The following is a 15,809-nucleotide window of genomic DNA, read 5'->3' on the forward strand; positions in this document are numbered from 1 at the left end:
TGCCAGCAGAGATCCCTGAATGTTCTCACGGCACTGCAGCAAGGGATCCAGACACATTCTAACATGGATTTGGTGTTAGTTCAGTGGACTGGTTAGCTATGTAAGGGTGTGTGGTCTTCACATGTGACTGCAGTGTCTCAGACAGTTGCATATAATGAGTGGTGTGGTGTTCTGTTCACGAGCGTTTGTTCTCTGGCAGCACTTCAGACACACTCACCCTGACACACTGTCTCATGTTCCTCAAGGACGCCTCACTCCCACATACATCAAAGAGCAGGCTACAGTTTTACATTACACCAGCATCATGTATTTGCAGAATAAATCAAACAAACTCCTCCCTTTTTAGCTTTCCCATGTTATGGAATTGTCTCACATAAACATGACCAGTGAGCTTGTAAGACTTGGGGGGGGGGGGGGGGAGGGGGGTTATCATACTGACTTTATAAGGAATAAGGAAGCTGGGCAATAAAGGGCAAGGAATCAGAACCCTCTTTAGGTTTAGTATTATGTCTATGTGTCCGAGGTGATGTCTGATGACTAATGTTTGCAGCTCTTCAATTTAGCAAACAGAAACCAGCCCCAGCTAACATGAATCCTAAACATCATATCTCCAGAAGTGCCCCCACCCCCCCTCAGTGTGTATGTATGATCTACAGTCAAATCAGGTGGTGTTTCATAAAAAGTAAAAAGGAGAAGAAAGAGGGGAGGAGTTTGGAGGGAGGAAGAGAGGGCTGAGACCCTGACTGCTGAGGCCCGGCATGCAGACGAGAAGCAGCTGATAAGCCGGCTGATAAAAGATAGAAAATAGCAGCAGATTTGAACTTTCCCACCGTCCTTAGATCCACGGGGGGGACGGGGGACTTGATTCAACTACTTATTGAAACCCTCCCTATCTCAAACCACACTGCACCCCCCAAACCCCTCCATACCCAACAGCCGGGGAAGGTCAGTGGAACGGGGATACAAGGGTAATACACACACGCACGAACACACAAGGTCCATTGAGTAAGTCTAACTATCCTCAAATCATATCCGAGACAATGTTGCTTTTCCATATCTCTGCTCCACTCCGCTGACAGAGGAGACCTTGGGCCTTGACTAAGATGGTGAGAATTTTTCACACAGTTCTTCTGAGTACAGACAAACACACATCAACAGTTTGGTGAAATAAGGTTCATTCCGTATCCCGACATGGTTTTGGCTGTGAAATTCATCAATGGGAATCATTCACAAGGTCTACGAGGGACCTCTCATGCCCTGGTTTTTCTTCACAGTGGAAACAGGTGGGAATTGTCCCTATCCCATAATAAAAAAAACACACCAATGATGAAAAAACTATATATTCACTGATTGTAATTTCCCCATCATTCTGCATATTTCTGGATTCCTTTCAAAGGTTTCATGCCTCACGTTGGGTAGTCGAAGCTCTTTAGTGTCTGAAATGTTGTCAATAACAATAGGCGCTTTCACACCAAGTAAATATCACAACTAAACAGAGTGCAGACAGACTACTGAAGCCTCCTCTCCACATGAACTTCAACCTCTCTGTGAAGGTCAGGTTTAATGCAGTATGCTGCTTTGTTGCTTCTGTAGACTCTGTGCTCTTTCATTCCAGTAAAACTCCTCAGAAAACATTAGAAACTAGTATTTGACCAATAAACAAAACAATTGACAAAACTTTGAACTATGAAATATGTTAAACTTTGGTGATTTTCAGCGGGGTAATGCCATATAGGAGCTCCCTCATAAATACCCAGGGGTTAAATTGGGCTGGGTCTGTCCGGGGCTAAGCCCTGGCACATAGGACGATGCTCTGACGTCATCACCCTCACACATTTGTCATATGTTTACAAAAAACAATATATATGTTAAGACTTTTCTCGTTCTTAATATAGACTATATTAGGGTCGATATGTGTTGACTTTACTTTAAAATAGCAGATCTCTGTGACCGGATATAGTTTGGCTTAGACCCCGGTCCCACGAGGACGCATACGGTAAAACGCATACGCAAACGCAAAAAAGTCTTCCGTTCACACGCATTCGATTCATTAATGTGTCCGTTCACACTAGACCGCTGGAAATGCTGGAAACGCTGTAGTACATATGCCAGGCCTGTAAGTGGCGCTGCTGCCGCCACAAAATACACCAAAAGCAGGGAAGAAGACCCCGGAGCATGGTTGCCATGGTTGCCCTTCTGTTTATTCTCCGCGGTGGACGGTGTGTTCTCCTGCTGTATATCTCTCAGGTAGTCCACCAGCAGATGAAAAACACCCACCTCTCGGCCTCTTCCAAGGGACGAGGGAACCGTGCGGCAGAGTTTCCGTTAAAAAAAATGTTCCGCCGGTCAACATGTCCGTTAAAGTTTAAATCTTCCGTACAAAGTTAGAAAAGTGCCGGTCAGAGGTCTTCTTTGTTATTTATTGAACTTTAAAACAAATTGATAACGACTCTGTTCTCTGTATAATAATATTTAATAAACGGTGCCTGCCTCTCTTTTCCTCCCCCTCTTCTGACAGCCCAGCAGCAGCAGGAGACGTGGGGAGAGGGAGGCGGGCTATTTCATCTTTATCAGAAAATGATCATATAGGGCTTACACACGGAGCCGTTGGACCCCCAGAGCGTTGCGTATGTCGGTCTACCCACCTTGGGACCCCCCCCCCCCCACAGAGCGGAGCAAGGCAACGAAACTTAGAATAAGAAGCAGCATTTTACGGCGCGCTATGCATGGGGCCGCCTTGTTGAGGGGGTTTCCCGACATGTCGTTTCAGTAAATCAAAGGGTGTTTCATGTTGTCGTTGCTGTGGGACTTCTTAATACCGTGGAAAATGCCGTTTAATACTTTTTAATAGCCTTCATTTTCGCTAAATTGATTTATCAACTTTTAATACTTTTTAAGACCCCGCGGACACCCTGTCGTTAGTCTCTCCGTTGGTGCTCTGGGCTAATGCTAATAATGCTAATGCCAGCAAATACAATGGCGGCTTCACAAAACTTTTCAGAGTTTTACAGGGCGTGGTTTGCAATCTGCCCAGCCAATCAGAAATGGGAACCTTTTTCTCCCACGAAAGTACCTGCTCTCTAGCAGGGACGGAAAAAAGGTGAAAAGGTTCTCATGAACTAAGTTCTAGTTCCGGATTTTTTGGGTGTGAACGCAACATTTCAAGAACTATCGGAAATATAGTGGGAAAAGTACTCCGGTGTGAAAGCGCCTAATAGCTCCCCTTATTTCCTTAGCTCTTTTTAGCAGTGTGGTTAAGAGCAATGAGTAGATCAAATGCTGATGCCATTTTAAGATAGCGTTATTGCTATTATCTTCTAAAAGTCCTTCTGTTGAGTAAACTCTCAGACTCAGACAAACTCAATAACTGGGCCTTTTTTAAACGACACATTTATGTTTTCTATATTTGCTAGATATAAAGAAATGTATTAGAAAGCTTCGATACACACAATAGCTTTTCAACTTCATTCAATTCTCCCTAAGGCATCAATCAATGTATCTAATTACTTGAGGCCATCCACAAATCACAGTGATCCAGCTGACCGAAGTTGACCAACAAAAATGATTTTACTGTTAGCAGTTGTGCTACTCACACCCTATGGACAGGCTGGATGGCTTTACATCTGTTGTTGTCTTACATAGCACAAAGCTGGAACAAAGACACTTTTTTAATAATACTGATGCTGAACAAAAGTTTACCGTTATGCCAATATACTGATATACACATATGAACCATGTTTGACTAGCACATCAGTAATTCCTCAATACATGCTACATCACACTATAATCCGGCCAACAGCCAATTAATAACAAGCTTGTGTATCATCTACTGCATCAACAGAAAGAAAGGAGGACGAGCACAGCAGACAGGTGGAACAGAGACTTTAATGTATGGCCAGATTAGCATGAGAGACGTTTCTCAAGGTGTGAAAAGTGTGTGGGAAATGGTGTGTGTTGGAGTTTTAGAGAGATTAGTGTTTGCCTGTAATGTGTGTCTACATGAAATAATGAGCCTGATTGCAATCCCTTCTCCTTGATCTCTACCCTGAATAAAGAGGCAGAAGAGAGATGTGATGGTGCAGAGGAAAGACCTGCCTCAGTGACAGGAAGCTCTGTGTTTACTGTGGACAAAAGAAAACCTCTTCAAGCAATCAGGAGTTGAATTTATGATATATACAAAATATTTGGTATGTTTCATCTTTCATTCACCTTCCCTCTATCCCATCTCCCTGGCTTCTTTCTTACTCTTCAGTTTCACTGAGTTCTTCCTCCTCTGTCAAGGTTAACTTACTCATCTTCCTCCTTCATTGTTTTCCTAATTCCTCCTCCTCCTCCTCCTGATCGCATTCTCCAGTACTCTGGCCTTCGCTTTTCATGGGTCAGCCCTGAAACGTCATGTCCATTGTGCAGCTACACACACAGTTTCCAGAGACTAAACACACGGAGGAGACAAGAAAAACAGCTTTGGCAAACAGAGACAAGACTGAGAAGCCTCCTCAATGTGACGCTGTGTATGTGTATATGTGTGTGTGTGTGTGTGTTTGTGTGTGTGTGTGTGTGTGTGTGTGTGTGTGTGTGCGTGCGTGCGTGCGTGCGTGCGTGCGTGCGTGCGTGCGTGCGTGCATCATACATATTACTGCACAATTACAATGTGACTGTGATGAATTGTTGCCGGATGACATCACACTGTGTTGAGCAGTTATTTTGTGGATCTAAACACCTCATTTTCACATTATTTCTAAAACAAATACAGTAAGGTGTCATTTTAAAAGGGCAGGGACTCTCTGAATGTATGTTCACATACAAGCTACCGTTTCAGAAATATATGTTCTCCAAAGATACATGGGAAACTTTCTTCTGGTCACTAAAAATGTGACCCCTGTGAGAACACTTTTGTCTGTGAGACAGACGGACAGAAAGTTCTTGATTTAATAAATCCATAATGCAGACAGGCGGTACCTAGAAAACATAGCTGTATACACTTGCATGGTCAGAAATAATACAAATGTCAAATGAGTTAGTGTCTGTTTATGTCTTGTTGGTAATCATAAATGATATTTCAGAAGGAGTAGATGTTAAATGGTGAACTGTTTAGTTTACAAAAGTAAAGGAGGTGTTTCTATAGGAAAGATGTATTCAGATTAGGGCTGCTCGATTATGGCAAAAATCATAGTCTTGATTATTTGGGTCAATAATTGATATCACGATTATTAAAAACGATTATCCATTTACTTTGAAAACATCCATTTATTGAACAGTATGTTTTTAACTGTTGATTACCCTGAACTTTAAGTATAATTCAACTGAAAAACCAATAATAAAAATAAATAAATAAAAAATAATAATAATTTAAAATAAATAATAATTTTATTTCGATTAGGTTGTTTTCGTAATCGTTGTAAGCCAAAATCGTAATTGCGATTACAATGATTAATTGAGCAGCCCTAATTCAGATACTCTCTATTTGCCTCGTTAGTTATTTGAAATGAAATAAACACATGAAACGTAATTTTCACTTTTCTCTCAGTTATATATCTGCATATGTGTCTGAATTGTATATTGTTAAGACACTTGTAAACAACACTGTTTACATGTTAATGGATTTCTAATTGATTTGAATGCACACACTCCACCTGAAGTCAAGTGTTGTACTGTATATGGAAGATAAACAAGAACAGATCAAGCCACAGTTCAATATGCCATGGTTCCACATGACAGAACCCAGTGTCTGTGTGATCTGCAGCAGCATACTGTACATCTGCCCCCCCACTGCCAAGAAGAGGAAGCTTTTACCAGGAAACCCTCTCTGAGAAGCAGAGAGAAATACCACGAGAGGGGAGGGGTGGAGGGAGATAAAAGGGCAGAGAAGTGATAAAGAGACAGACAAGCAATCCAAAAGAAAAAACAAGAGAAGAGAGAGATGGAAAGATGGGGGGTAGTCTTTTTGTTGGAGAGAGAGCAGAAATAGAGAAGAGGGGGGTACGCCACTCACAACTTGGCTTTGCATCTCTTATCTGCGCCTCCTGTCACAAGGCTTAAAATAAAAATAAAAATAAAGTGAGATGGTGGCAGCAGTGTTGGTGCGATAGCCCTGTGGAGCATGCAGAGGGATGTAAAGGAGATAGCTGCTTAAATATAACCCACTGCATGGCTGGCAGCAGCAAAGAAAGGGGCTATTTTCAAGAGGCAGGGCACCACTGGAGCCCTCAGTGCCCAGATAACATCCATGTTCTCTCTCACACTCTCACACACACACACACAAAGATGTGCTCGCTCACATCAATGTATCTCTCTGCCTCGCCAAAGTATCAGCGACCCCCCCCCCCCCCCGCAACGTAAAAAGTCACAACGGGATTTCTGATGGGAAATGTGCTTTCCTCAGATGATGGCCAGATAGAGGGGGGTACAGCCAAATGTCAAAAATGATAAATGGGAGGGTGCAGAGATAAGATCACGATCACACACACACACACACACACACACACACACACACACACACACACACACACACACACACACACACACACACACACACACACACACACACACACACACACACACACACACACACACACACACACACACACACACACACACACACACACACACACACACACACACACACACACACACACACACACACACACACACACACACACACACACACACACACACACACACACACACACACACACACACACACGTTTGCATAATCTATCAAACCTGACGTCCACATTCAGATCCTCTGTTATTCAGAGACACACTTTCAAAACCAAATGAAGAACCTTCCTTTAAAAACTCAAATGTACAATTTCACCAGTCTACAAAATGTCCATTCAGCTTGATTTCTGAGATATATATGACTATGTTCAGGTTTTAAGATGTTTGTATTGCACCTTGGGATGTAACTACTATTTATTCATATTATCAGTTCTAAATCTGATTAATTATTTTTGATGAATCAACAGATCATTGTTACCATGTTGACTCCGACAAGTTACATTTCAGTTGGCAGCGAGTGATTATTAAAGAAGCCTGTAGTACAGCACAGAATGCCGTGATTTTAGTCTGTATGAACATAAGTATGGTCACCGTCTTCCACCTGGAATCTTTCTCCATGTCCCTGTCAGCAGAGCTGCAGCTGCATGCCCTGCCGTGACACAATCTGTGGACCAGTCATTAATAGGAGAGGATTATTTTATCAAATATAACGGCATGCTACTAAAACAGATAACCTGTCTGTTATTTACGAGGAGGCAATGTTTTAAAAGACGACATCATTTTTAAATAATTACTTAATGTTTCCTGTTGGGCTAATCATCTAATTCACAATGTTTTGGTTCAAAATCAACAGAGAGGACATGTATGACAACGTGTCAAACTGAAAGCAATAAGGTTAACCTCCCTCCTGGTGCGTTGAGGGATAAACCTTAAAGTCAGGCAATTAACCAGCTTTCCAATTCTTGAAAAAAATGAGTATATTTTCTCTCAAGGCTCACTATCTGTAGACCTCGTGAAGGATTCCCATTGCTTCACAGCCGCAATATGTGATGCTTCTGAGCAACTAACTTTAAAAGCTCAATGTCTGAACATCCATGAGTGAACAGTGTGCGTCTTGCTGCCCTCAGACAGGCCCACACGGCAGGTCTGACATGCAGCAGCTGCTCTGGAACTAGATGGCTCAGTGTTGCTCTCTTCTGCCCAAGCCAAGGTGTTTGAACCTGCATCATCCATCCAAGGGGTGAGCAATAGACTAAGTCACGTATCTGGTCACAACGTCAAACATGTGATAGCATCATGTGTTGTCTTTGGCAACCTGGTCTGGTGTATTCTGGGGCCTAAGGTGTACCGTGTGTATGTGTGTGTGTGTATGTGTGTGTGTGTGTGTGTGTGTGTGTGTGTGTGTGTGTGTGTGTGTGTGTGTGTGTGTGTGTGTGTGTGTGTGTGTGTGTGTGTGTGTGTGTGTGTGTGTGTGTGTGTGTGTGTGTGTGTGTGTGTGTGTGTGTGTGTGTGTGTGTGTGTGTGTGTGTGTGTCTTGAGAGATAATTTTAATATCAGGCTGGTGTGGATTGCTGATAGGGTTTTAAGGCAGGGCCCAGTGGACTAAGCGCTGGTAGTACCTATCTGTAATTAGTAACCATTCCCTATCACTGATAAGATAAACTACTCCTGACCTTTTCCATTTGGTCACCATAGCAACCCAAAACCCCCACCCTGGCATCACCGCCCACCTCTTTGTATTATTTTAGTGATTAAACAGCAAATAGCGCAGAAGATGTGAGGAGCTGATAGGAGCATGATTAATAATAGCCCTCCACATGGTCTTGTGTGTGTGTGCGTGTGCGTGTGCGTGTGCGTGTGCGTGCGGAGGGGCCCGTCAGTGTCAGAAAGTCTTTGTGAAAAGGCTTGGCTTGGCTTTTTGTGGTGAATAATGGACATTTAAGATGAGCTGAAGTGAAATAAAAGCAGCGGGATGAAAGCGATTGATGTCTCCTTTTCCGAGAGCGCTCTCTGAGGATAGGTAGTATTAACATTACCCTCCCACACCCACTCAGCGTTTGCCCACTGTGGCCCTTACATTCTGAGGGGCCCTGCAGGGAAAGTGCTATCTGTTGATGAATAATGAATGCTGGATTCCAAGGTTACCTCCTCCTCACTTTAAATCGTCACATTGTGGTTTTAGAGTGGTGGGCAGGAGGACTAACCCCTCCATCAGAGAGACTCGAAATGAGAATCTGAGTGTAGTCCTTGATCAATCCTTCCCTTTTCTGAAAAGCAGCCACTGTGGAGATAGTGGAAGATACATTCTGGTGGAAATTCTTTCTAAAAAAGAACATCTTATATGAGAATCGAAATGAACTGCCAACAAGTCTGCCCAGAAAACTGAAATCTTTACTTTGTAAAACAATCTTTAGTAACTTATGGTACTAATAGGCTTTACATATCAAGTGCCTCAGCTTTAAATGTACACTAAGGCCCTAGCCACACGGCCTGTAAGTGGCGCTGTACTTCCGCCACAAAATACACCAGAAGCAGCGAAGAAGACTTCACGAGCATGCATGGTTGCCCTTCCGTTTATTCTCCGCGGTGGATTTAGCAGCAGAGATGGGGAGACGCAGGGGCCAGGGCTCAGGCTCTGCTGTAATTCTCTCCGGTTAGTCCACCAGCAGATGAAAAACACCCACCTCTCCGCCTCTTCCAAGGAACGAGGGGACCGTGCAGCAGAGTTTCCGTTAGAATTTGTTTTCGCCGGTCAACATGTCCGTTAAAGTTTAAATCTTCCGGACAAAATTAGAAAAGTGCCGGTCAAAGGTCTTCTTTGTTATTTATTGAGCTTTAAAATAAATGAATAATGACTCTATATAATCATATAAGAATAAAACACGGAAGCTTCTCTTTTCCTCCCCCTCTCCTGACAGCCCAGCAGTATTTTCGTTATCAGGAAATGATCGTATAGGACGTACAGACAGAACCGTTTGCCCCCCCAGAGCGTTGCGTCTGCAGATCTACCCACCTTGGGACCCGTTATCGTTTCTGCGTTTCCCTGTCGGCCTTGTGTGTTATATTAGATCAAATACATTTAATACATTATTTTTAAAAAGTATAACCATTAGCTAATCCATGTCTCCCTTCACCTCTATACCTGAAGAAGCAGTGATTGAAGTTGCACTTATATATTTGTTTATGTCAACAATGGATCAAATGAATTAGTCTGAGGGAACACTTGCCAGGATGAACCCAAAGACAGGTATAATCACCTGCAGTTCCCTTCAGCGGTCTGCAGCCTCAAAGACCACTTTACCATTTTGTTATTATATTACACACGCACAGAGCTGAGGATTGAAGCAGAATGGCAACAAAGCCAAGGAAGAAGAAGAGTATGATCTAGAAAATATGGATGTGAGAAATAAAAAATCCTTCCAAACCAGTTATTAAATACATTTTTCAACTAAACAATAAGGAGCAACACATGGTGTTTTAGTAAGAAACAGACTATATAAAAGAAAAAAGTTGTTATCATATCTGATATTATTGAATGTATTATTTGATGTGAGAAACTGAAAATATAGCCTGATCATTGCTTGTGCAAAAGGACGTGTAACCCAAATGTCTCAAACCTTAGCGTGAAGCTCCACAGCCTGAGCCCAGAGCCCTCCTGAAGCTGCTCTGTATCTCCAAAGCTTTGCATGCCAGGGAAACAGCGAGTAGGTGTGCAAAGCACAACCAGTTGACTGAAAGTTCAGTGTGGGTTTACTGAGCAGAACCATGCAGACTGTTATCAGTCAGATCCCTGAACTGAGGAAGAGGGGGGGACCTCTTCCCTTTACTAAAAAGGGGCATCTCCCTTTTACCGTCAATGGTGAATGAACACTGCAGAATGTCCACACCAAAGTTATTACAGAGCAGTGTTTCCCCTACCATTGTCTTGGCTGGGCGCTGCGCCCTGCCAACGGAGCCCCGCGCCCCTGCCTGAAATTCAAGGTGTTTTTTGTTGTTGTTTTTTTAATATAAAAAAATATATATATATAGCACCAAATTGCAACTGGAGTAATCTATCTACGGTCACTTTTCACATTGAACATGTGCTCTTTTATTAAATAAAGTAAACTAAACGCCTATGTTATTTATCCAATGTATGTGCATGTTTCAGTGTCCACTGCTTTGCGTATTCACATTCTCCCTCCGCTCTGTTTCTGAAGGGCGGGGCTCCGCTCCCCCGCCCCCCCACACACACACACATGAATGCACACACTCACAATCAGAGACAAGAGCGGAGGAAAGGAGGAGAACAACCAAGTGTAAAAAAGTCAAACAAATCTGCATTATTGCCCCGAGCTCTGCTGTCTGCCCGTTTGTGTGTCCCCCCAGTTTCAAATTAGTTTATTATTATTTTTTAACCGCAAGCTGTTATCGTCACCGGAGAAGGACAAACACAGCCTGCCCAGGTGGACGCGCACGAACGCGAGAACGAACGTAGCGTGCGCATTCTAAAAATAGCTCAAAGATGGTGAGCAGGTACCGCGGTTTTGAACCACAGTATTGAATTTGACAGAAAACAACAATCAAACGCCAGCAGAAGAATAGTCTAATGAGTTGGGGGGGAAAGAAGACAGGAGATGTGAGTTGGTTTATTCAGTAAATTAGCTCAGGATAATTGGATGTTCTGTCACTTGTTGATGTGAGGCTAATGCAGGATTTGCTAGCTTGATGCTACCGGCATTTAGCGGCAGTGACTCAACAAATTGCCACTTAAAATGTATCGTCAGCAATGTATGACAAGCAGACTGCTTGTTTAATGTTAGGCTCACACCAATAGCTCAATATGATCATAACACGATTGCTTTCATATCAGAGATCAGATGAGGTGGAGCTGCCTCCAGCAATAGAGGATGAGGCAGAGAGAAGCAGCAGCAGCAGCAGCAGCACAGGGTTGCAGCAGGTATGTTATATGCTGTAGTCAGGTGATTTAAATGTATCAATGAAAGGAAGAAGTGTAGGCTACATGATAAGAAGGGAATACAGTTTGAATTAAAGTAATAAAGTACAGTGTAACACTGTACTTTATTACTTTTTAATGTACAAATACTTTGTTACTGTACGATATCAATAACAATAATCCAGAGCTCCTCTGTCTGCTCCAGAGGATAAAAATGTTTTGGGTGTCCCAAAAAAAAGAATTCGGGGCGCCAAGGCAGTAAAACTTAGGGGAAACACTGCAGAGGATTTAAAGGTAATCTAAAATGATCTGCTTTTTGTAGTTCAGTTGTTGGTTAACTTAGAACAAGATGACCGGAAATGAAAACAGTTGTATAAGGTCTTATGGAGCTCTGGAGCAGCTATGCCTGAAAATTGAACCCTGATGATGTCATCAGGGTGGCTTCAGCTTGGGTTAATGACTTCACATTCATATCAGAGTCTGCATTACAAAGTAGGGCTGTTCATGTGTGAGAGATCTATTTCACAGGAAGCTATGGATCTAACCAAAAAAAATAGAAAAGAAAAAGTCTCACAATGTAGCCATTTGGACCTCAGGTGGTTCTATTTCTATCCTTCTTTTTCATTTGTCTGTCTCTTGTAATCCCTATTGTAAAAGTGCAACATTGAATCACTAGAGTAATCTTTCAACTCTCCTTTCTTCGGAACTACATTCTAAACAAATGATTAATAATACATCTGCATGAAGAAATGCGCCAGTGGGCTTGGGTTTTGTATGGATGGTTGATCAGAGCAGCTATTCCACTTATATTTCTTCAATAAGGACAGGTCTCGCAACATTGCAGCCTTTGGGGTTGGGGGGGTCAGCGTAATGTGCCTGGAAAGACGAAATGTAGCCAATCTGATGTAAGCCATCCAGAGATATTTGAAAGATAATGAGCATTCTGGGACATCTCTGGAAAATTCCTGCCCCTTACAGTGGAACAGATAATGGAAGCCATACAGTGCTGAGTGATGTGGACGGAGGCAGGATCGGATTCACACACACACACACACACACACACACACACACACACACACACACACACACACACACACACACACACACACACACACACACACACACACACACACACACACACACACACACACACACACACACACACACACACACACACACACACACACACACACACACACACACACACACACACACACACACACACACACACACACACACACACACACACACACTTGAGTAAGCGAATTAGCCTCAGCGATGGCTGAGGAGGCAATACGTTGGCAGAAAAGAGGGATAATCTTTATCTTTCACCCTCCCAAATTATTTCTAAAAGTCTGTATCACTTCCCTGACAGTTGATGTTCCACTTTTTCCCCTTTCATTATTTATTTATCTATTTTTGCTTTGTGTGAATTCAGCTAAAATACTTCTAAAGCGCTTAATGGCCCTATCGCTGCCTCAGATCTGCTGCCACATGCTGCCTTTTCCCTGCTTGCCCCATTTTTGAGATATTCTCCGGCCCGGCCCCTGAAGAGGCAGCGCTTTATCAAACTGTCTTGACGAGAATGACACGGCCAATTATTGACAAATTATTCCTTCATAGAATGACAGTAAGACAAGGAGAAGAGTGAGAGAGGGGGGGGGGGGGGGGGGGGACTATTGCCTTGATGAGTGGAACCCACCCAACGCCCCCCTTACAGGCCTGAGGAGACAGGCTCTATCTTTCAGATTCTATTAAGAGCTCGGCACTTTGGCGAACAAAGCTGCCCGCGCCCCGCCACGCATTAACTGCTATTATACGCTCATGAACTTTGTCACAATCACACTGGTTCCCCCCATTCTTCCTTTTGCACATTTTTGGTCTCCTTTTGTGCGCTTAAGAAGTGAAGAACCACATCGCTTTCCCCTCTTGTGTCTGAGATTAGGGAGCAACCCCAGTCTTATAGGACTCAGAAACATCCGATGTGCAAGAGTGTTAAGGTAAAGGTGCCCCAACCAAGTTGTTTGAGTCACACAAGCCAACACTTGTTTCTTTAAATGAACACCACGTTCAAATAAAAAAGTCCTGTACATCAGAGTGCAACCATCCAGCATGTGTGTAAAAAACATGGCCAACTCATCATCAATCGACTAACTACCTAATGTTTTATCAGCCGTTTGTACACTTTGCTTTGTGCACTGCCTCTCTTATCACCTGCATCCAAATCAGGGGACTTTGAGGCCTGACAGCGATGGCTGCAGGATAGAAGCTCTCTGTGTGATCACAGTGGACAGAACAGAGAGAAAGGTAATCAGTGACAAGGAGCCATGAAGATACATTTACATCCATGGGTCAGTTCTTTTCATAAGAACTTCTAAATAAAAATGTGGCACCCTGCAATATCCAAGGAGAGAAACTAAATAGATCTGAACTTACCTTTTTTCATTTCAAAAACATGAATTCCTTAACTGGTATCCAGGAACAAGTGCATTTTGTATTCTAAAATGACATTTGTAATGCTGCCTGTACATTTCTTTGTCAATAAAAGGCTTTTTGGTTTGGATAAACATTATAATTGACACAGAAATCTGACTTGGAAAGGTGAGCACATAGAAGAAAGGGTGGCCTGTTCCAGGAGCAGAGAAACCTAAGGAAAGAATAGACCTGATGTGTGTGTGTGTGTGTGTGTGTGTGTGTGTGTGTGTGTGTGTGTGTGTGTGTGTGTGTGTGTGTGTGTGTGTGTGTGTGTGTGTGTGTGTGTGTGTGTGTGTGTGTGTGTGTGTGTGTGTGTGTGTGTGTGTGTGTGAAATAGGAAAAACACCCACCGGGGCCTGACCCCTTAACCCACGCCTGATGCCAAGAAGATCTCTTTTTCCTCTCACGCACCATCCCATCACCACCGCCACCCTCCTCTTCTTCCCTTTTTCTCTTTTTTCCACCTCTACACACCCCTCCCTATCGCTTGCCTTTGCCAGGTCCACATCGTCGGTAACGAGGGTGTAGTTTCTTAACATTCATCATCGCTGAACTCTGAAACTTTATCAGCTCCGGAGAGCGGCGCCACAGCCCCGGCCCTGGCTTTTTCAGCTCTCAGATAGGGCCGATAACACGCTGATAGATTACAGCAGATTGTTTTACTCCAGGGGACACTACTGCTGCTGCTAATACTAATACACAGACAAGAAGAGTCACTGGGGAGGGAATGGGAGGTGGAGGGACAGGGGTAAAGGGTCAGAAAGAGGTAAGGACAGGGGAAAGTACATAATACGTCTTCCTCTCTCTCTGTTACAATAACCTAATCAAATAAGAAATATAAGCTAATAACATTCCTTAGACATTATATTAATGGTTTATCATTCTGTCCTTTTTTTCGTGTATCTTCCTACAGTATTCCTTCAGTTATTCAGATTTTTCAACCTATTTCCACAGGTGTACTCAATCATGATAAAAAAAGGGAGCCGTTATTGTATGAAATGACAAAATATCATCAAGCACCACTCGTGCAAATGAGTGATGACGTCTGGAATGAAAGTATCAGCATGAAAACCCATGTGGATGCATTAGGCAACTGTTTAATTTTCAAGTTTAACATTTGGGGGAAAACATGTAGAGTCAGATAAAAAAAAACCTGTCACAACATTTACTATTCAGTAAGAGTCAAAAGCTGTCTCAATTGCACACTTTAACATGTGTAGACTACTAAATGTGTAAAAGTGTTTTCCATTTGAGAATTTTTGCATTGCTCGATCAGACTGTGGCTCTGAACCGCTACTGGAGACATGTTTCCAAACTCATCCAGTTACGACTGGTTGAGTTACCGGAAGAGCGTGGTCCATGAGCAAGAGAGACATTTCTCACTTGGCAGTAACACATGAATATCACTATATATTATACAACCCCTTGATCTATACATCATTTTTAAAGCACCCACTTGCTGGTTATCTTTGTGACATTTCGATTTAGCAAAAAATAACCAATAGATAAATAAAACATGCAGTAGTTGTAACCCTAGGTTAAACCAACCACCAGAATGTATCAATCCAACGTCTTTGGACGGATGGACGGACACACACGGACACACACACACACCAATTCAGGGCTATTGTAATACGCACAGGAGCAATTAGGGCTTCAGATGTAAAGTGGGGTCAAGCTGCTGACCTGCCTGTCTTCATGTCTTCTCTTGGGTCGGCATCAGAAGGCTCTGTACCACATAGCAGCCAATCACGGTGCACCATTGTCGACGGCGACGTTTGGGCCTGCCATTGTGGAAATTCCAACCTGTCCACTCCTGGTTTGCCTCTCTATTAGCGACAGATTGAGGACTGAGCTTATCTGTGTCCTGCAGAATGTGTGTGTGTGTGTGTGTGTG

The 15,809-nt window shown here is 43.0% G+C and overlaps 1 protein-coding gene across 1 annotated transcript in view; it reads right to left on the bottom strand.

Annotated features, from left to right (window-relative positions):
- LOC307027155 (uncharacterized protein) overlaps positions 1 to 4,371 on the bottom strand; it is a 53,750-nt gene extending 49,379 nt beyond the window's left edge. Inside the window, exon 1 of the mRNA XM_079695348.1 lies at positions 4,292 to 4,371. Coding sequence (XP_079551474.1) covers positions 4,292 to 4,295 — 4 coding nt within the window. The 5' untranslated portion in view covers positions 4,296 to 4,371. The remainder of the gene's footprint in view (positions 1 to 4,291) is intronic.
- Positions 4,372 to 15,809: the final 11,438 nt, after the last annotated feature.

Source organism: Notothenia rossii (assembly GCF_949606895.1).
Source record: "Notothenia rossii genome assembly, contig: scaffold_119, whole genome shotgun sequence".
NCBI lineage: Eukaryota > Metazoa > Chordata > Actinopteri > Perciformes > Nototheniidae > Notothenia > Notothenia rossii.